Below are 23,187 nucleotides of genomic sequence, written 5' to 3'. Positions count from 1 at the left end.
CTGAGAATGATATAGAATTTGTACCTGAAAGAATTGGCAGTCTCCACATTGTCTCCAGAGAGCTTCTGAACGAGGTTTGTTTTGACAATACTTTTCATAAATCTGTAAATCCTCTTTCTGTAGAAAAAAAGATAGAAACCTTCTTGATCATAAAAATGTCTGAAAGATGGATGGAATTGAAAAAGCAATGTAATTAGCTTTACTTGAATAATTAGTGGTATACAATGATTGTATACAGATATGGAGAGTGGGATTTTCTGTCACTTCCTGATAGTGGGATCTTCCAGTCCTGCTGAAGGTGACCCCACGCCAAGTTCTCTAGTGGCAGGGCAGGCGAGGCACACCACAGACTTGAGTGGACTGGAAAATCCTGCCAGTAGTCAATCGTCTGCAGGAGAACCTGCCGTGGAGAAGCCAGAAAACCCCAGCCTAAGATTAGTATAGGTACATTTGTTTCCAGTTGATGCTGGACTTCAGAGCACATACAAACAAGGAGCAGGAATAGGCCATTCAGCCCATCAAGACTGTTCTGCCAGTTAATAAGATTATGGCTAATCTGACTTCAACCTCGGATCTGCGTCCTGCCTAACCCTGAAAAACTATCACCCCCTTGCTTACCAAGAATCTAGCCACCTCCGCCTTAAAAATATTCAAAAACTCCCCTCTCACCACTCCTTCAGGAAGAGAGTTCAAAAGAGTCACAACACTCTGATTGGAAACATTTCACCTCCACTCTGTTTTAAGTGAGCAACGCCTTATTTTTAAACAGTGACTCCTAGTTTGAGATTCTTCCACAAGAGGACCCTCTCCACATCCCACCTGTCAAAACCCTCAGGATCTTGTATGTTCCAATCAAGTCATTTCTTACTCTTCTAAACTCTGGCGGATACCAATCTAGCTCGCCCAACCTTTCCTCATAAGACAACCCAACCATTCCAGCTATTAGTCAGCCATATTTTGGAACCAAATTGGACTTTTACTGGTTCCTGAAGGTGGACCTGATTTCCTTTAATCCAGAAGGTTTTTTGGATTCTCCATTTTTCTTATTCATTTGTGGGATGTGAGCATTTATTGCCCGTCTCTAACTGCCTTCCATTTCAGACATTTGAGAGTCAGTCAGTCACATTGCTGTGGATCTGGGGTCACATGTAAGCCAGACTAGGTAAGGACGGCAGATTTCCTTCCCTAAAGGGCATTAGTGAATTGGGTGGGTTTTTACAATAATCGACAATAGTTTCATGGTTATCATTAGACTTTGAGTTCAAATTTCACCATCTGCCGTGGCAGGATTTGAACCCAGGTCCCCAGATCTTGCTCTGGCTCTCTGGACTACTAGACCAGTGACAATACCACCACGTCATTGCCTTTCCTCCGCAGAGTTGTGTACCCAGAATTAACGATTTCCAATTTATGGTTATCTGCTTACTAAATTTAAAAAAGATTTGTGTAATTCTGCAAAATTCACTTCAATATGTTTCATATTGCAATAGAGACCAGTGTATAGAAACTTGTTTGCTCTGAACAATATTGAGCTCCATGCTCAATAGGTGAACAACTCCCAGTACGGTTAGTGCTTGGGGGAGCTATTAGAGACAGTGATAAAGTGAGAAGGGAGAAACAAAGCCAAAGCTGGTGAGGCTCTGGAAGGATCCTCCTGCTCCCCTTGACACTGCTGCAAATCTGAGAGGGCTTCTGAGGCACCAGTGGTTACCATGGTCAGGGTCTCCACATTCTACTGGAAAACAGCAGATAGGAGGCAAACAGATCCGAGGACCGCGAGAGAGTTTGAAAGAGAAAGGTGAAATGTGCCTCTTCAAACCTCCTTTTGCATTTTTGCAAAATTATCTCTTAGATCATAGTGTAATAGGGAAATAGGCATGCCCAAGACACAGATCCAAAGAAAATTGTCCCATTGTCTTTTCTACAAACTTCCAAATGGAGATATACTATTCAATCATGGTATACAGAATAACATGCTCTAAAAGAAGCTTGAGACAGTAAAGTTATTGTTCCACTTCTGTGGATGTCAAAAACTGGCAGTAGACTATGGAAAGGCTCATCAGTCAAGCCAATTTGCTACAGTTAGTTTTTTATACCCTCCAGACCACAATCAGTAAGGATGGGCAACAAAACCTCCACGATCATCCTCAACACTGCTGCTCCACAAAGCTGTGTCCTCAGCCCCTTACTATACTCCTTATACACCTACAATATATGGCCAACTTCCCCTCCAATTCGATTTTCAAGTTTGCTGATGACACCACTGTAGTGGGTCAGATCTCAAATAATGATGAGATGGAGTACAGTAAAAAGATAGAGAATCTGGTGAGACTCATGCAACAACAATAATCTCTACCTCAATGTCAACAAAACGAAGGAGATAGTCATCAACTTCAGGAAGTATAGTGAAAGACATTGTCTACATCAATGGGGGCAAAATGGAAATGGTTGAGAGCTTCAATTTCTAGGTGTCCAGTTCACTAACAATCTGTCCTGCTCCCTCCATGCTGAAACTATAGTTAAGAAAGCTCACGGATGCCCCTATTTTCTCAGGAGGTTAAGGAAATTTAGCATGTCCACTACGACTCTCACCAACTTTTACAGATGCACCACAGAAAGCATTCTTTCTAGTTGTACCACAGCTTGGTATGGCTCCTGCTCTGTCCTAGACCACAAAAAACTGCAAATTACAAATATCAAAGTTAATTAATTTAGGTAATTAGCATATTGTTACAAGACGCCATTCTCATTAGAGCATGGAAATTGTCTTTGGGAATAAGTGATAAACATTGTAGATTTCAGACTGATGAGCAAAACAGTCCTTCAGCAAAAACCCACCTGTGAATATCTAACAAGTATTCATTAAGCACTCTAATTGGACTGTTTGTGAATGAAGCCCAGTTCATCACGCAAACCAGTCTCCGATCCATTGATTCCAGTTACATTTTCCACTGTCTCAGAAAAGCAGCCAGCATAATCAAGGTTTCCACGCACCCTGCACATGCTCTTTTCCACCTTCTTCCGTCGGGAAAAAGATACAAAAGTCTGAGGTCAAGTACCATCCAACTCAAGAACACCTTCATCCCTGCTGCCATCAGCCTTTTGATGGACTTACCTCACATTAAGTTGATCTTTCTCTACACCCTAGCTATGACTGTAACACTACATTCTGCACTCTTTGCTTTCCTTCTCTACATGCAGTACGCTTTGTCTGTATAGTGTGCAAGAAACAATACTTTTCAAAGTGTACTAATACATGTGACAATAATAAATCAAATCAAATAAAAAAAATGAAAGTCATCTTATCATTTTGTTAAAAAATATCTGCTGGAAATTGGCAATGAAAGTGATTTACTTACCCTTTTCAAAAAGCACTTTCCTACAAGTTCAGGGTTTTCCATGCAATTTTCGAGCTCTTTAAGGAATATCCTTAAAAGAAAGAGCACATTATTAAATAAAGGCATATTGGCTGATTGTTCTTGCAATATGTCCCAAACAGAGAAATATCATTACACAATGCAATAGATTCATCTAAATTATCGGAAGCCTGGAACTTTTCTCTTTAAAATCATGTCCTGAGATTAAGGAGAAATTTCTTCACATAATCTCTCTTGGGAATTTTATTCACTTTCCTTCAGATTGAAAAATTGGGTCGGGGAATGGGGAAGAAGTTTTTCTTCGTTGCCTGGGAGGGCATGTGGCAGAGTGGATTGCATACTCTTTGCTGAATCTGCCTGATTTTCATTCTGTTGAATTTCCATGGGTTCCATAGAGAGAAGAAGCTCCTCCCTGCTCTATGCACCACAGTGTTGTGGCAGGACTAACAGTGCATGTTCTGAGTTTGATGGATTAATAATCTTTCCTTGTTTTATACTTCTGTATATCTGCTTGGCTCAGGTAAAATCTGACTGGAAAGATTCAAACCTGAAATTATGGGAATCCTTGGCCATAGATAACATGGCCAAGGATTCTGCTTAGTAAAGACGAGTAATTTGCAAGGGAATAGGGGTTGAGGATGGGATTTTGAAGAGGAGTGTTGCTGGTTTGAAAGGAAGGAGCAGTATCCGAGGAGTGGGAGCGCTTTCCAACTTTAACCAGCTTGGGAGCCAGGATAAAAAGCTGGGTGGTTAGCAGCTTAGCAGGAATAGGGTTAAGAAGGGTGCATGTAGTGGTTCTGGTGAATGGGATCAACAAGATGCAGTTTAAAGGGAAAGAGAAGAAAAATATGAGACATGAGTTCAGGGTTAAAATGGGGGCATTCTGGGAAAGGGAGAAGTTTGGCTTAAAACAAAAAAAGGAGGGACGCAGTCGAGGCAATTAGAGATAGCAGCAATCTGAGTGATGAAGAAATCCCTAAACTTCTTGTTGGAGATGAAAATGCTGGGGGCAGGGGAAATTAGATTAGCTGGTGGTTGGTCATGGTGAAAATGAGGCAAGTCTATCCTTGCTTTGTAGGATGATCCTGAATTAGTGAGGTGTTTTGGTGGAGATTTCTTTTATTCTTTCATGGGATTGAGTGTTGCTGACAAAGTCAGTATTTATTGTCCTACTAATTGCCCTTGAAAAGATGGTCGTGACCTACGTTCTTGAACTGTCCCTGTGGTGTAAGTAGATCCACAGTGCAGTTAGGAGGAGTCCCAGGATTTTGATTCACTGATGATGAAGAAATGGTGAGATAGTTCCAAATTGGCATTGGAGGGGAACTTTTCAGTAATGGTGTTCCCATGCATCTGCCACCATGGTCCTTCTGTGTGGTAGGAGTTATGGGTCTTGAAGGAGCAGTCGAAAAGGCTTAGTGAATTGCTCAAACTCATAATATTTGCTCAGTTTTAGTTGAACAAAGATAGTCACAGCTGGAGGTGATGGAATAGCTGAGCTGAATAATAGCTGAAGAAGTATTGTGGCGACCGGAGAACTGAAGGTTAGATGGTTGGGAGTTGTAAGTGACTTAGCAGGTGTTTTTTCAGGATCAAAGAGGCTTAAATTTAATAAACTTTTCCCAAACTCCAAATATCCTAAAGCACTTTACAGCCAATGAAGTACTTCTGATTTGTAGCCATTTTTGTAAAGTAGGAAAGACAACGAAACAAACTGAAAATGTGATAAGGACCAGAAAATCTGTTTTTGTGATGTTGATTGAGGAATAAAGATTGGTTGGAACCCCAGAGTGCCCTGTTCTTCTTAGAAATGCAGTAGTGTCATGGGATCTTCTGCAGTTGTCTGATAGGGCAAAGGGACCCCTGGTTTAATGTTTGATCTGAAGTTTGGTTAGAAGGTAGCTGGATGGGTGGATGCAGGTGGTGAGGGATGTCACAAATCGGTGGAAATGACCTTGCCAATGATAAAGACCATGGGAGTAGAGAGGCCATTGGAGGTCATGGAAGATGACAAGGTTGAATGGTGACTGTGAGTAGAAGAGTTTATGTTGTTGGAAATCATGTTGTCAGTGAACCCAGAAGAGAGAAGGCAAAGTAAATTGAGATGGAATTGTGGTAGTGCAGTGTTCGAGAATTTTATTTCAGTGTAAAAATAAATGACCATGAAACAGATGGATTGCCATTAACACTCATATCCTTAAGAGAAGGAACCAACCATTCTTACAAAATCTATTCTATAAGTGCTTCAAATCGACACAGCCTCAGTTGGCTTTTAATTTCCCTCTGACATCATAGAGTTGTAGAATGATGCTGCACAGAAGGAGGTCAGTTGGCTGATCATGCCTGTTGGTGACTCTTTGGAAGGGTTATCTAATTAGTACAATGTAATTGCTCTTTTCTAAAGCTCTGTAAGTGTTCCCTTTTCAAAAAATTATAAAATTCTGTTTTGAGGAATTCTGCCAACCTTTCAGTAATGCATCATCCCAACATACTGCATAACCTTTTCCCTCATTTTGCCTCAGGCTCCCTTGTCAATTACTTTTCCTTTGGTAACTAACATTTCTGCCAGTGGGAATGCTTCCACTTAGTTACACTATCAGTATATATCAAAAAGAGTACTGATCTCAATATTGACACCTGTGGGGGCAACATTGTATCTTCTCTCCTGTCAGACAAATAATTATTTATTATTACCCCCATCCTTCTGTCCCTTAATCAATAGTATATCTATGCAGCCATCAATTACAGGGGTTCCAACTTTGCCATTAAGTACATTATGTGATATGTTATCAAATAACTTCTGAAAGCCCATTTATACAACATCAATTTTGATACCCCTATCTACCCTTGCTGTTATTTCTGCTCTAACAAGACACTCAGTTGCATCAACTCATTGCGAAATATTTAAGCAATTCAAAAACAACTTCTCAGAGAAACTTGGGATGGGCAACTCATGTCACCATTGCCAGTAATGCTGAGATTTTATTAAAAATTACATGATCGATATCACCAAGGATGAGGGGTCGGTCAATTCAGATGTTGAGTCCTGAGGGAGGAGAGAATGGGACATAACTCTGGGAGAAACTCAGATTGAGTTTGAGACAGTTAAACAACTGAGATTTTACAGGTTAGTAACAGGAATTGAACAAAGTGACATCATTAAATGAGGGCAAAGCACATGGAGTAGGAGGAGAAGCCAAGTTATTATTTGGTAATAAAGGTCACCATGCTCCCATATGGGGAGTTCAAATTGCTGTTGAGTATTCCTCTCTTAACAACCACACAAACATGCAGATTAACTCGTCATTCATCAGCCTTACTACTTATGTACAAACTACTATGTACATATTTGGATGGCATTAACAGAAGAAAAACAGATGAGCTACATGAATTTACATCACAAGAACAGGCCATTCAGCACAACTGGTCTTTGCTGGAACTAATATTTTACATGAACAACTTCCTACCCCTCTTCATCTAACCCCATCGACACATCCTACTATTCAATTCTTCATAATGCATTTATCCAGCTTCCTCTTAAATCTATATATGCTATTTGCCTGAATTCTGTATTGGATTTATTAGTTGTTGTCCTATATTTATCGTCCATATTTCAAATCTTCCCCACATGTGGAAATATTTTATTTACATTTACACTATTGTAACTTTTCATTTCTTAAGGGCTTTTATTAGGTCACCCATCAACCTTCTCTTTTCTAGACAAAGGAGCCCCAGTCTCTTCAGTCTTTCCAGACAGATAATCTCCCAGTAATTCCTCAATCAACTTCATTTGAACAGATTATTTTTCTTACTGTCTCACTGCTGCTTGTGGGGCTATACTGACTGCAAAACAGTTGTCATTATATCAGTGAATACTCCAAAGGTACTTTCTGGCCTTCAAAGTGCTGAGGAAAGATTCTGGCTGGAATTTTCCCATGGAGGAAGCGGCTCACTATTGGCTGCCAATGGCATCTTCTGGTCCCATACAGTAATTTGCATAATTTAGCTGACCCCATCGCCAAGACACCAACAGTGCGAGGGGAGAGTCATCTTTGGTGGGACCAGAAGATTCCATCCATAGGGACGGGTTGGAAACCTTCACCCTCACATCTTGTGGCAATGCTGCTTTGAAAACAGTTGCTAGAAGAGTTTGGCAAGGATAATGTAGTTAATGCAAATAACAGAAATAGACAGGATAATTTTTTAAAAATTCATTTGTGGGACATTGCTGGCTGGCCAGCATTTGTTGCCTGTCTCTAGTTGCCCAGTTGAGTATCAACCGTATTACTGTGGCTCTGGAGTCACATGTAGGCTGGACTAGGTAAGGTAGCAGATTTTCTTCTCTAAAGGACATCAGTGAACCAGATGGGTTTAACAATGGTTTCATGGTCATCAGTAGATCCTCAATTAAAGATATTTTTTGTTGAATTCAAATTCCACCATCTGCCATGGCAGGATTTGAACTTGGGTCCCAGAACATTAGCTGGATTTCTGGATTAATAGTCTAGTGATGATAACACTAGGCCACCGCCTCCCTGTGGTAGGTATGGCATATCTGGAGTAAGGGGAAATATGAAGACATCACGCAGAAAATTGGACAAGTAAACTGGAAGGAGGCATTCTTGGGGAAAAGTACTGAAGGAAGGTGACGGATTTTCAAGGAATGTTTGTCTGGAGCTCTGCATGACAACATTCCGATGTGAGAGGGAAGTTTTGGTAGGTCACGGGAACCGTGGTGCATGAAGGTTGTGATGAACCTAGTCAAGAAGAAACAAAAGGCGTGCAAAAGGTTCAGAGAGCGAGGAGATGTTAAGGATCTAGAGGAGTATAAGGTTTGTAGAAAGGAGCTTAAAAAGGAAATTAGGAGAAGGGGTCATGAGAAGGCCTTGGCGGGTAAGATTAAGGAGAATCCCAAGGCCTTCTACAAATATGTGAAGAGTAAAAGGATGAGAAGAGAAGGGATAGGACCTATAAAAGGTGAAGGGGAAAAAGTCTGTGCGGAACTGGAAGAAATGGCAGAGGTGCTTAATGAGTACTTTGCCTCGGTATTCACGGTGGAAAGTGATCTGGGAGGTTGTACTGCAGGTTTGCGGTGGACTGAAAAGATTGAGCATGCGAACGTTAAGAAAGAGAATGTGTTGGAACTTTTAAATTCTATCAAGATAGATAAGTTGCCAGGACCGGATGGGATGTACCCCAGGTTACTATGGGAGGTGAGGGAAGTGATTGCAGAGCCTCTGGTGATGAACATTGCGTCATTGATGGAGACGGGAGAGGTTCCGGAGGATTGGAGGTGGTTCCTAGAAAGGGAAGAAAGGGAACAGGGATAGCCCGGGAAATTACCGACCGGTGAGTCTAACCTCAGTGGTTGGTAAGTGGATGGAGAGGCTTCTGAGGGACAGGATTTATGAGCATTTAGAGAAGTTTAGCATGATCAGGAATAGTCAGCATGGCTTTGTCAAGGGCAGGTTGTGCCTTCCAAGCCTAGTTGAGTTCTTTGAAAATGTGACTGAACACATTGACGAAGGAAGAGCGGAGGATGTGGTTTACATGGACTTCAGCAGGGCATTTGATAAGGTCCCCCATGCAAGACTTCTTGAGAAGGTGAGAGGGCATGGGATCCAAGGGGCTTTGGCCTTGTGGATCCAGAACTGGCTTGCCTGCAGAAGGCAGAGAGTGGTTGTGGATGGGTCTTTTTCTGCATGGAGGTCGGTCCCCAGTGGAGTGCCCCAGGGATCTGTTCTAGGACCCTTGCTGTTTGTCATTTTCATAAATGACCTGGATGAGGAAGTGGAGGGATGGGTTAGTAAGTTTGCCGACAATGCGAAGGTTGGTGGTGTTGTGGATAGTCTGGAGGGATGTCAGAAGTTGCAGCGAGACATAGATAGGATGCAAGACTGGGCGGAGAAGTGGCAGATGGACTTCAACGTGGATAAATGTGTAGTGATCCATTTTGGCAGGATCAATGGGATGAAGGAGTACAATATTAAGCGTAGGAGTCTTAGCTGGGTTGAGGATCAGAAGGACCTTGGGGTCCGGGTCCATAGGACTCTTAAATCGGCCTTGCAGGTGGAGGATGTGGTCAAGAAGGCGTATGGTGTACTGGCCTTCATTAATTGAGGGATTGAGTTTAGGAGTTGGGAGGTAATGCTGCAACTTTATAAGACCCTTGTCAGACCCCACTTGGAGTACTGTGCACAGTTCTGGTCGCCTCACTACAGGAAGGATGTGGAAGCTATTGAGAGGGTGCAGAGAGATTTACAAGGATGTTGCCTCGATTGGGAAGCATGCCTTATGAAGATAGGTTGAGGGAGCTAGGTCTCTTCTCCCTGGAGAGACGAAGGTTGAGAGGTGACCTGATAGAGGTTTATAAGATGTTGAGAGGAATAGATAGGGTGGATTCTCAGAGGCTATTTCCCAGGGCTGAAATGGTAGCTACAAGAGGACACAGGTTTAAGGTGCTGGGGAGCAAATACAGAGGAGATGTTAAGGGTAAGTTTTTCACTCAGAGGGTGGTGAGTGAGTGGAATCGGCTGCTGTCAGAGGCGAACTCGCTGGGGTCTTTCAAAAGACTTCTGGATGAGTACATGGGATTTATTGGGATTGGGAGTTACAGATAGTTCTATGGCCTGGTAGGTATGGATATGATCGGTGCAACTTGTGGGCCGAAGGGCCTGTTTGTGCTGTAGTGTCCTATGTTCTATATTGAATTTTTGAAAGGTCAAAGTACTGCGTAGACACTTTGGGCTAAAGTTGAGTTTGCGAAGCCTAAGGAGAAGTAACAAAATGGATAGAAATTCGGCTATATAACATACAGCAGAGTGAGGGTTACGGGTAGTCTCTGGGATTAACAAAAGATGTGAAGTGGTATTGGACAGAGATCAGTTCTGGGCAATGATCCTTCAAATCTGTGTTACCGTGTAGCAACCCAGAAGTTCCTGTGTATGTCACCCATAAGCTGGCCCCTTTAAGTAGCCACAAGTCTACTGCCACACAAAAGTTGTAAAGGGGCCATACACTTAAAGACATTGCCCATGCACTCAAAAATGAAATTAGATGGAACATTGGTGCTGGACATAAATGATTTGGACTTAAGAATTAAAATATACAATTTCAAAATTTGTAAATAAAAAAATTTGGTGCCGTACTTAATACTAAGAGGAACTGTGATAAAATACAGGAAACAAAGGATTAGCAAATGAATTTCAATATAGACAAGTGTGAGGTGGTGCAATTTGGAGGAAGAATAAGGATAGTACATTTTACTTGAATAATAAGAGATAAGCAAAGTGAAAGGGATCAAGGAACACAGATCCACAAATCACTGAAAGTGATTACAGATTAATAAAACCATTTAAAAAACCACTGGAATTCAATATTAGAATATTATAATTGTAAAGCAGAGAAATTATTTCAAATCTTGATTATATAAAATCTTGATTCGAATACACTTGGAGTACTGAGCAGTGTCAGTCTCAATGTATATATATACAAGGAATGTGTGAAGCAGATTTACAAGGATGACACCAGAACTGAGAGGTTATAACATCAGAAAAGACTGAAAAGGGGGCTCTTTACTCAACAATGAGAAAGCTGGGGGTGACCTGATAGAAATGTTTAAGATTGTGAGAGGGTGTGTTGAGGCAAATGTCTGCCCCACTTAGGGAGACAAAACGTATATTGGTAAACATATGATAGTCACTAATCAATTTAAATGGGATTTCAGGGGAATCTCTTTACTCATAGCGTGAAAAGAATGTGGAACTTACTACCAAAAGGAGCTGAATAACATTGATGCATTTAAGGGGAAGCTGGATAAACATTTGAGGGCGAAAGTAATACATGATTATACTAATTGGTCAGATGAACAGGAGAGGATGGAGGGTTATGTGGAGTAAAAACAGCAGGTGAGCAAAATGGTCTGTTTTAATATAATTGACTGGCCATCCAATTTTCCACTTCCTGCAGCACAAAAGCATTTTTTTCCAATCTGCTGCCACCCTTTATCTTGTCTGAAATGCTTGGAATATAACTGGCACAGACTCATGCATTTTTACTTGGCAGCACATCAATCTGGTATGATCGTACATTACTTCACTATATTAAAAAGCCCGCTGTTGTCCCAGACCATTTTCTTTCAACAGCACAAAAACCACCACATTTCTACTTCCACTCAGTTCTGAAGAAGACTCAAATTCAATTCAAAAAGTTAACTCTGGCCCAGATTTTTGCCACACTGGAGAGGCTCTCTGCTGTAGCAAAATTCCCATAAATGGCTGGCAGTTCTAAGGACTATCCTCAAACATGGCATTTCTTATTTTTTGCAGGATTGGACTGCAGTCAGGCCCGCAGTTCATGCATGTGCAGTTTACAGATGTAGCAGGTCATTTAAATCCCATTTAAGTGCAGGAGGAATGAACTTTGTGGATTCATTTGGATAGATAGGCTATTGTTTTGAAGAGATAAGGCACCTCTTCAATATGGTCCTGAAACATCTTTGGGAGAGACAAATTGCCCTTTGGGATTGTTAAAAGTAAACATGATTGTGTGTAAAATGTACAGAAACTCATTGGAACTGTCAAAGCTGTCAAGTAACTGTCAAAGAACTGTCAAGTTCTCAAGCAACTGCCATGCTATGAAGCATGTGTCAAGCTATCAAATAACTTTCAAGTTGTCAAAACCACCATAGAAGTATCAAGCTGTCAAAGGGCACTAGTTGAGTTAGCATGGAGGGGGTAAAGGTAAATGCTGGGCATAGGTTGGTACTAAGTTGGCATATGGGCTACAAAGAACCATGAGAAGGTGGGGAGTATTAGGTTTATGAGGGGCCATGGGAGAACGTGGAGGGGCATGGGTTGGCATAGGAGATATGAGGTGGCATAGATTTGAATGGACGGGGCACAGGGAGTGTGCAGTGGGTGAGGGGTGATGGGTGAGGGCAGAAAGGCTGTTTTTCATTTTAGTCTTTCTAAAAATAACTTAAACAAAATGCTGGGTCTCAGAGGCCACCCAAGTTCAAACCAAGTTCACCCCCTAGAATGAAAATCCCAACTGCAGGTGGCCATATTTATTCTCTGCACACCCAACCCAAGAGCAAAATCTGGACCTCTGAATTTATTTCAGATTTCCAATATTCACAGCTTTTTGCTTTTATATTATTTTACATTTTTGCCAGTTGTTTAGTAATGTAGTGCATTGACAATATACTAGTACATACACATGAATGGCACACAAAGCAAGGCAGCAATTTAAACTTGTCTTAGATTCGGGTTCTATTCAGTCTTAACCCAAGATTTATTTACATCAAGTTCTGTTATGTGTACGTGGCACTGCATCAGGATTCCAAAGGGCAGTCAGCCGAAAAATATTATATAATACTAGCCTTTAACATTAAAAACAGATTAGGGATAATACATGAGAAACAAATTCTGACAATTGAATCAGTTGCTTCTTTGTGGCATGCCGTTAAAGAGTTTTGGAAAGAGGAGAATAAATTTATTTTGATTGCAACAGCACACAATTACACAAATGATAGAAAGTTTGCCCTATTCCAGCATTATGATTCAAGGCAAATATTACCCAATGTGTCTCCAATTCAAATTAATTTGTGTAGAATTCACATTCTGAAGACAACATCTTAATAATATACAACAGTAGTGACCTATAACTTTTTAAGAACCATTTTCTCTTTCTGCGCAATAGCAAATCATTGAATCCCTACAGTATAGAAGGGGCCATTCGGCCCATTGAACCTACACCAACAACATCCCACCCAGCCTCTATCCCCATGACCAACATATTTACCCCGCTAATCTCCCTGACACTAAGGGGCAAAAAGGATGGCCAATCAACCTAACCTGCACATTTTTGGACTGTGGGAGGAAACTGGAGCACCCGGAGGAAGCTCACGCAGACACAGGGAGAGTGTGCAAACTCCACACAGACGATCACCTGAGGCCAGAATTGAATCTGGGTCACTGGTGCTGTGAGGCAGTAGTGCTAACCACTGTGCCACCGTGATGCCTTAATGTTGCAGGTTATGCTGAAAAAGGAGGAAAGCAAAATGGGGTTTTGTTGCACTTGAAGAAATAAGATTTAATTTGAAATATTTCAGCACTATGAGTTATAATAAGACACATTATTTATGATGCCTGTGCTTTACCAGTGATTCAGAACCAAGCTTTCAATGGGCTTCCATATTTATCATTGCAGCTTTATTATAAATTAATGCAATAATTCGCTCCAAAATCTCTCTCTCGGAGGGAAATACTTAGCCTCCACTCCCTTGAATTTATCTTCCTGAAAATGCAGCCCAAGAGCAGTAACTTAGCAACTGAAAAATAAAGGCGGCAATTTCTTCAACTCAGAAATCCAGGTCAAGTCCTAATTAGAATACAACCAAATCAGAAATAATTTCTCATGATGGACTTATAATATTCCTCAGCAAAAATCAATTTTACGTTTCTCGTTTTCAAAATTGTCTGGATATATCTTTGAGATGATCACAATGAAAAATAAATAAGATCAAATTTACATGTAATTTAAAAGTATTATCACCTATTGTGAAAATCATAGATTTCTGGAAGATTTCCAAACAGGACATCTTTCTTGTTCTTAAGGGCAGCTGGGATCAGAGGAGCCAGCTCCTGATTGTCCATTTCAGTTGCATAACCCTGCAAGGTAAAGGAAACATTACAATGAACTATTTGTCGATAAGCATTTTACAGTTTGTAATGGATATCGTGACTTGTGATATCGGGTTATCACAGTAAGAATTCTCACAACACCAGGTTAAAGTCCAACAGGTTTATTTGTAGCAAACACCACAAGCTTTCGGAACTGGCTGTTCCTTCGTCAGGTGGGTGGGAACTCCCATGACTCCCACCTACCTGATGAAGGAACCGCCAGTTCCAAAAGCTTGTGGTGTTTGCTACAAATAAACCTGTTGGACTTTAACCTGGTGTTGTGAAACTTCTTACTGTGTTTACCCTAGTCCAACGCCGGCATCTACACATCATATCAGACTATGTACAGGTTCCAAGTTCAAAAGACACTTCAGGCATTTTAATTAGTAAATAAGGTAATTTATGGGCTAATCTTAGATTGAAAACAGTGAAATCACTGGTCATGCGACTCCCCGCTCGCTGACGTCCTGGGCCAGTCCCAGCACCCCCCGCCTCCCACCCCACCGCAGTCCTGACCCCCTTCACCCCAAAGGCCAGCCCTGATCAATCCCCTATGCAGAATGGCAGTGTAACCCCCATCCCCACAAAAACCCCCCCATAGGCCCTGCCACCCCAAAAGGCCCTGACTCCTCTAGCCACATCCCCTTGGCACTGCCCAATGCCTGTTGGGCAGAGCCAAGGTGCCCCTTGGGCATTGCCACTTTGAGCCTTGGGCAATACAAGGGGGCCAGGCATTGCCTGGGGGCGTTTCCCACCCCCCCTTTACTCCCAACCTTTTGAGGGGCCTCAATGACCTCCCTTCACATCAGTGAGGATGGGCAGCCAGCTCCCTGTTTCAGTGGGGAGCAATTGTAAACCCCACTGGAATGAACTACTCCTGGTGAGGGTAGAGGGGGAAAGAGGCTTGCGGGCCTGGGGACTTCAGTCCTGGGCCCACTAATAGGATTCAAATGGCAATTACCATGTTAAAATCAACTCTATACCAATTTCCAGCGCAGAGCTGACAATGCCAGAAATCTGGGGCCCGGAGACTCGTGGAGGGCATGGCGCCCAGAGGGGAGCCCGCTAAATGACCCCAAGGAATTTGCAAACAGATAGAGGTAAGTTGAGTGAGTGGACAAAATTCTGACAGATGGAGTGTAATGTGAGAAAATACGAAGTTGTTCGCTTTGCCAGAAGGAATTAGAAAGCAGACCATTACTGTTACAGAGAATGGCTGCAGAATTCTGAGGTGCAGAGAAATCTAGGAGTTCTTGTGTGTGAGTTGCAGAAGGTTATACGCAGACACAGAAAGTGATTAAGAAGGCTCATGGAATGCTGTCCTTTACTATGAGAAGAATTGAACATAAAAAAGGATGTTATGCTTCAGTTGAATGAAATATGTAAGATTCTGAATCACCTTAACAAGTTGGATATGGGAGGGATGCTTCCTTTGATGGGTGAGTCCTGAGCTAGGGGGCATTCCAAAACAAATTTTTAAGAATATATTTCTAAAGTTTAACATAGAACATAGAACATTACAATGCAGTACAGGCCCTTTGGCCCTCGATGTTGCGCCGACCAGTGGAATCAATCTAATGACCCTCTAACCTAAACTATTCCAATATTATCCATATGCCTATCCACTGCCCATTTGAACACCCTTAAAGTTGGCGAGTCCACAACTGCTGCAGGCAGGGCATTCCATGCCCTTACTACCCTCTGACTTCAGTTATTCTTGAGGATTGAGTTCCTTCAAGTAATATCTTTTTTATGATTTGTTTACTGGATGTGGGGGGGGGGTCGCTGGCTAGACCAGCATTTATAACCCCCTTCCTAATTGCCCCTTGAGAAGGTGGTGGTAAGCTGCCTTCTTGAATCTGCTGCAGTCCTTGAGGTGTAGGTACACCCACCTTGCTGTTAGAGAAGGACTCCTAGAATCTTGACTAGGAAACAGTGATAAAATGTTGATCTTTTTCCCAGTCAGAAGGTGAACAAAGAACAATACAGCACAGGAACAGGCCCTTCGGCCCCTCCATACCTGCACCGATCATGTGTTCCTAACAAGACCATCCGTTTGTATCCCTCTATTCCCAGTCTGTTCATGTGACTATCTAAATAAGTCTTAAACGATCCCAGTGTGTCTGCCTCAACCACCTTGCCTGGCAGTGCATTCCAGGCCCCCATCACCCTCTATGTAAAATACGTCCCCCGCGTATCTGTATTGAACCTTGCCCCCTCTTACCTTGAACTTGTGACCCTTGTGTTTGTCATTTCTGACGTGGGAAAAAGCTTCCAACTGTTCACCCTATCTATACCCTTCATAATTTGATACTCTTCTATTAGGTTGCCCCTCATCCTCCGTTTTTCCAGGGAGAACAACCCTAGTTTACATAATCTCACCTCATAGCTAAGACCCTCCATACCAGGCAACATTCTAGTAAACCTTTTCTGCACTCTCTCCAAAGCCTCCACATCCTCCTGGTAGTGTGGCAACCAGAACTGGATGCAGTATTCCGAATGTGGCCTAACCAACATTCTATATAACTGCAACATCATATGCCAATTTTTATAATCTATGCCTTGTCCAATAAAGGCAAGAATGACATATGCCTTCTTCACCACCTTTTCCACCTGTGCTGCCACCTTTAGGGATTTGTGGACTTGCACGCCCAGGTCCCTCTGAGTGTCTATACTCCTGATGGTTCTGCCATTTATTGTATAGCTCCCCCCTACATTAGATCTACAAAAATGCATCACCTCGCATTTATCTGGATTAAATTCCAAGTGCCATTTCTCCACCCAATTTTCCAGTCTATCTATATCCTGCTGTATTCTCTGACAATGTTCATCAGTATCCTCAACTCCAGCAATCTTTGTGTCGTCTGCAAACTTACTGATCACACCAGCTACATCTTCTTCCAAATCATTTATATATGTCACAAACAGCAGGGATCCCAGTACAGAGCCCTGTGGAACACCACTAGTCACAAACCTCAATCAGAAAAAGACCCCTCCACTGCTACCCTCTGTCTTCTATGGCCAAGCCAGTTCTGTAGCCATCTAGCTAGTTCACCTTTGATCCTGTGAGATTTAACCTTTTGCACCAACCTGCCATGAGGCACCTTGTCAAACGCTTTACTAAAATCCATGTGGACGACATCCACAGCCCTTCCCTCGTTTGTCAGGTATTTTTTGATGATCTCCATTCTGACTTTATCAAGCTTAAGTGCATCAATGAATGCTGGTGTTTCAGCAAATGAACAGTGAATTCAAAAATGATCAGAATATACATTTTCTGCCCACTGCACAATCAGAACAATCCTACAAGGAGCCATCATTTGAAGGAATGTTAAAACATTGTACAAAATAGACCCAGTTTAGAATCATTACAGTGAAGAAGGAGGTCATTTGGCCCATTGAGTCTGCACCGTCTCTCCAAAAGACCATTTTACGCAAGCTTTAGACTATGACCACTGGTTCTAGACTCCCCACCTTCGGGAACAATCTTCCTGCATCTACCCTGTCTGGTCCTGTTAGAATTTCATGGGTTTCAGTAAGATGCCTCCTCATTCTTCTGAGCTCCGGTGAATATAATCCTAATCAACTCAATCTTTTCTGTGGGGGTGGAGGTAGGGGTGGGGCTTGTGTGGCACCCCAAAGGATGTGCTTGGGAAGTGCACTTTTGGATGGTTTCAAATGCCTGACGGTAATAGTTACCCAGAAAAACAAAAAAGGATTTAAAGCATTTCTACCTTCTGGGTAACTTGCACTGGCCGCGTCCGACCCTTAACCCCCCTCCCCCCAATGCCCCCCCAACTCCCACAAAAACCCAACTGTGCACTAGACCCCATTGACCACCCCCCAACCACCATTCCTGACCACTCATCCCCTACCTAAGATTAGTGGGAACCTAGAGAATTGGGAAATCTTTAAAGATCAACAGAAAGCCATGAAAAAAAGCTATAAAGAAAGGTAAGATGGATTATGAGAGTAAACTAGCTCAGAATATAAAATCAAATAGCAAAAGTTTCTATAAACATATGAAACGAAAAAGAGTGGGGAAAGTAAACATTGGTCCTTTAGAGGACGAGAAGGGTGATGTAATAATTGGAAATGAGAAAATGGCTGAGGCATTGAACAGATATTTTGTGTTGATCTTCACAGTGGAAGACACAAATAACATGTCAAAAATTGATGACAGAAAGGCTTTGGCAGGTGAGAACCTAGAAACTATCATTATCACGAAAAAGGTAGTGTTGAGCAAGTTAATGGGGCTAAAGGTCCTGATGGAATGCATCCCAGGATACTAAAAGAGATGGCAGGAGAAATAGCAAACGCACTAGCAGTAATTTACTAAAATTCGCTGGACTCCGAGGTGTTCCCACAGATTGGAAAACAGCAAATGTGATGCCACTGTTTAAAAAAGGGAGTAGACAAAAGGCAGGTAACTATAGGCTGGTTAGATTAACTTCTGTAGTAGGGAAAATGCTTGAATCTATCATGAATGAAGAAATAAGATGACATCTGGATATAAATTGTCTCATTGGTAAGACAGAGCATGGGTTCATGAAGGGCAGGTCATGTTTGACTAATTTGATGGAATTCTTTGAGAACATTACATGTGCAGTGGACAATGGGGAATCTGTGGATGTGGTGTATTTGAATTTCTAGAAGGCATTTGACTGGATGCCGCACCAAAGACTGCTACTTAAGATAAAGGTGCATAGTGTTACGGATAATATATTAGCATGGATAGAGGATTAGTTAACTAACAGAAAGCAAAGAGTGGGGGTAAATGGGTGTATTTCTGTTTGGTGATCTGTGACTAGTGGTGTGCCTCAGGGATCAGTGTTGGGACCGCAATTGTTTACGATTTACATAGATGATTTGGAGTTGGGGATCAAGTGTAGTGTGTGAAAATTTGCAGATGACGCTAAGATTGCAGGGAGTTGTGGGGGAGCAGGCTTTAAAACAGCGCCAGGGTTAAAAGGAGGCCTGGTGTAGACAGCGGGCAGCGTCGGAGCGGGCAGCGGAGTGAGAGGGAAGCAGAGTGAGCTATTAGGGCTTAAGATCAAAAGGGCTTGAGAGAAAAAGGGCCAGGTAAGTTCGTGTGGAAATTTTCAATATTACTACAGTGAATAATGGAGGGGCATGTGATGTGTTGTTTCAGTATGATGTGGGAGCTGGTGGACCCCAGGGTCCTTCCCAGTGACCATGTCTGCAGTAAGTGCAGGTTGCTGGATGAGCTCCAGCTCAAGGTGGATGAGCTGGCCTCTGAGCTACAGACACTGAGGCTCATCAGGGGGAGAGAGGGTGCCATTGTCAATGGGGGGCAAGTGACATCCACTCCCCCTAGACTGGCTAACTCTAAGGGTCAGGAACAAGAGGGGGCTGTTGAACGGAGGAAGGGGGGGTGGGGAGCAGAGGAAGGGGGGTGGGGAGCGGAGGAAGGGGGGTGGGGAGTGGATGCCTCAGCCTCTCAATCTGCATAACAGGTTTAAGGTTCTTGCTTCCAGTCTGGACGAGAACGAGGGAGGTGAGGTTGGTGAGCAAACTGCACACGGTACAGTCTTGCAGCAGGACATAGGCAAACAGAAGGTGAAAAAGAACGTAGTAGTAATTGGGGATAGTGGGGTGAAGGGTATTGACACTGTCCTTTGTCACAATGACAAAGTGCACAGAAGGGTGTGTTGTCTGCCTGGTGCTCGGGTCCGGGATGTCGCATCTGGGCTGCAGAGGAACCTGGAGTGGGAGGGTGAGAATCCGGTCGTTGTGGTACATGTGGGTGCCGACGACGTAGGCAAAATGCGAACTGAGGATCTGGGGAGGGAGTATGAAAAGCTGGGAATGGAATTAAAAAGTAGAACCGACAAGGTGGTTATCTCTGGGCTACTGCCTGAACCGAGTGCAGACGGGCGTAAGGTTGATAAGATTAAGGAAGTGAATGGGTGGCTCAGGGATTGGTGTGGGAGGAATGGGTTTGCATTTACGGGGCATTGGCATCAGTATTGGGGTAGGTGGGACCTGTTCGGGCGGGATGGGGTTGGTCTGAACCGTGCTGGGACCAGAGTCCTGGCGAATCATGTAGATAGGACTGTAGACAGGGCTTTAAACTAATTGGGGGGGGGTGGGGGTGGTTGCGAGGATAGGTGACATTACGGGGTCTAAAGTTAAGGAGACGGTACAGGTAAGGGAAGAGGCCGAGGATGTCCCAATAATAAAGGGAGTGGGGGGGTGAGTATGGTTGGTGGTGTTCTGGCAAATAGGGTCCAGGTGAAGGCTGGGATGAAGGCACTTTATCTGAATGCACGAAGCATTTGGAATAAAGTGGATGAGCTGGTGGCGCAGATCGACACAAATGGATATGATCTGGTGGCCATTACAGAGACGTGGCTGCAAGGTGACAGGGACTGGGAGCTGAATGTCCAAGGGTATCAAGTGTTTAGGAAGGATAGGCGAGAGGAAAAAGGGGGGGGTGTAGCTCTGCTGATTAAGGATAGCATCAGGGTGGTAGCAAGGGATGATATTAGAGCCAAAGAGCAGAATGTGGAATCGTTGTGGGTGGAGATTAGGAACAGCAAAGGGAGGAAGATGCTGGTGGGTGTCGTCTATAGGTCCCCAAATAATGATCTGGAGGTGGGGCGGGCTGTTAACGCGCAAATAAGTGCGGCGTGCAGGAACGGGACGGCCGTGGTTATGGGAGATTTCAATCTGCATATTGATTGGTCGACCCATGTTGGACGCGGTGGGCTCGAGGAGGAGTTCTTGGAATGCTGCCGGGATAGTTTCCTTGAACAGTGTGTGTTGGAGCCGACGAGGGAGCGAGCTATCTTGGATCTGGTGTTATGTAACGAGGCGGGTAGAATTAGGGACCTTGCGGTGAAGGATCCTCTTGGGGAGAGTGATCATTGTATGGTGGAGTTTCTGGTTGAGATGGAGGAGGACAAAGTGGGTTCCCGGACACGTGTCCTTTGTTTGAACAGAGGGGCGTACGGTAGGATGAGAGAGGAATTGGCGAATGTTGACTGGGGGAGTGCGTTGGAAGGTAGGTCTGCTGAGGAGCAGTGGAGGATCTTTAAGGAGATCTTTCTTGGTGCTCAGCAGAAATTTATTCTGATGGTTAAAAAGGACCGTAGGAGGAGAGGTAATAAGCCGTGGATAACGAAGGAGGTGAAGGAAAGTGTTAAATTAAAAGCAGAGGCGTTTAGAGTAGCTAAGAGTAGTGGGCGAGAAGAGGATTGGGAGAGGTTCAAATGTCAACAAAGATTGACAAAGAAGATGATAAAGAAGGGTAGGAGAAACTATGAAGCTGGGCTAGCGCTTAATATAAAAAAGGATAGCAAGAGTTTTTATAACTATATAAAAAGGAAGAGGCTGGCTAGGGTGAACGTTGGACTCTTAGAGGATGAGAGGGGGGACTTAGTGGTAGGGGATGGGGAAATGGCTGAGGTCTTGAGTAACTTTTTTGTTTCGGTCTTCACGGAGGAAGACGTGAATAATTTGCCGGGTGTTAGCAATGGAAAGGTGGTAGGACTGGAGGGTCTCAATGACATTATTGTTACTAGAGAGGCGGTGCGCGACAGACTGGAGGGACTGATTGTGGACAAGTCCCCAGGACCGGATGGAATGCATCCGAGGGTTCTGAAAGAAATGGCGGAGGTGATAGTGGATGCCTTGGTGGTTATTTTCCAGATGTCGCTGGATTCTGGGGAAGTGCCGGAAGATTGGAAAGCGGCTAATGTTACGCCGTTGTTTAAGAAGGGTGGCAGGCAAAAGGCAGGGAATTATAGGCCAGTTAGTTTAATGTCTGTTGTAGGTAAAATGTTAGAATCCGTCATCAAGGAGGAAATAGCGAGGCATCTTGAGGGGAATTGCTTGATAGAGCGGACACAGCACGGTTTCGTTAAGGGGAAGTCGTGTCTGACAAATTTATTGGAGTTCTATGAGGATGTGTCTAGGGCGGTGGATAGAGGAGAGCCGGTGGATGTGGTCTTTCTTGATTTTCAGAAGGCATTTGACAAGGTACCTCACAAGAGGTTATTGCAGAAGGTAAGGGGGCATGGAGTTGGGGGTAGGGTGTTAGCGTGGATAGAGGATTGGTTGTCAAATAGGAGACAGAGAGTGGGGGTTAATGGGTGTTATTCGGATTGGCGGTTGGTGAGTAGTGGAGTGCCCCAGGGGTCGGTGCTGGGGCCTCAGCTATTTACCATTTATATAGATGATCTGGAGGAGCGAACTGAGTGTATGGTGTCGAAATTTGCTGATGACACCAAGATTGGTGGAACGGCAAATTGCGCGGAGGGTGTGGAGAGTCTGCAGAAGGATCTAGATAGGCTGGGCGAATGGGCCAGGAAATGGCAAATGGAATTTAATGTTGGCAAGTGCAAGGTGGTCCACTTTGGTAGGAATAATGGTAGGAAGGACTATTACTTACGTGGCGAAAAACTGCAGCAGGCGACGGTGCAGAGGGACCTCGGGGTCCTTGTGCATGAGTCGCAAAAACCCAGCCTGCAGGTGCAGCAGGTGGTTAGGAAGGCGAATGGGATGCTGGCCTTCATAGCGAGGGGGATTGAATATAAAAGTAGGGAGGTCTTGCTGCAGCTGTATAGGGCATTGGTGAGGCCGCAGCTGGAGTACTGTGTGCAGTTTTGGTCGCCGTACTTACGCAAGGATATTTTGGCCTTGGAGGGAGTGCAGAGGAGGTTTACTAGGCTGATGCCAGAGTTGAGGGGGTTGAGCTATGAGGAGAGGCTGAATAAACTAGGCTTGTACTCGTTAGAGTTTAGAAGAATGAGGGGAGATCTCATTGAGACGTATAAGATGATGAATGGGATGGATAGGATAGAGGTGGAGAGGCTCTTCCCACTCAGAAAGGACAGTAGGACTAGAGGGCACAGCCTCAAGATAAAGGGGGGGTGGTTTAGAACGGAGTTGAGGAAGAACTTCTTCACTCAAAGGGTGGTGAATCTCTGGAATTCTCTGCCCGTTGAAGTGGTGGAGGCTGCCTCGCTAAATATTTTTAAGACGCGGGTTAATGGGTTTTCGATAAGCGAGGGGATTAAGGGTTATGGGGAGAGGGCGGGAATGTGGAACTGAGACACGACAGATCAGCCATGATCTTATTGAATGGTGGGGCAGGCTCG

The 23,187-nt window shown here is 43.6% G+C and overlaps 1 protein-coding gene across 10 annotated transcripts in view; it reads right to left on the bottom strand.

Annotated features, from left to right (window-relative positions):
- The window catches only part of mcf2l2 (MCF.2 cell line derived transforming sequence-like 2), a 313,022-nt gene that overhangs the window by 74,442 nt on the left and 215,393 nt on the right, over positions 1–23,187 (bottom strand). For all 10 annotated transcript variants that reach the window (XR_013886328.1, XM_080185718.1, XM_080185715.1 and 7 more), the window contains 3 exons: positions 13,935–14,050; positions 3,360–3,429; positions 25–117 (listed from right to left, as the gene is read on the bottom strand). Coding sequence is in view for 9 of the 10 variants with exons in the window: in XM_080185718.1 (XP_080041844.1) it covers positions 25–117; positions 3,360–3,429; positions 13,935–14,050 (279 nt within the window). In the remaining variant the exon portion in view is untranslated. The remainder of the gene's footprint in view (positions 1–24; positions 118–3,359; positions 3,430–13,934; positions 14,051–23,187) is intronic.

This window comes from Carcharhinus amblyrhynchos, chromosome 3, assembly GCF_965287045.1.
Source record: "Carcharhinus amblyrhynchos chromosome 3, sCarAmb.v2.hapA, whole genome shotgun sequence".
Classification (NCBI taxonomy): Eukaryota; Metazoa; Chordata; class Chondrichthyes; order Carcharhiniformes; family Carcharhinidae; genus Carcharhinus; species Carcharhinus amblyrhynchos.
The sequence above is the reverse complement of the archived record's forward strand: the minus strand, read 5'-3'. Positions and strand labels throughout refer to the sequence as shown.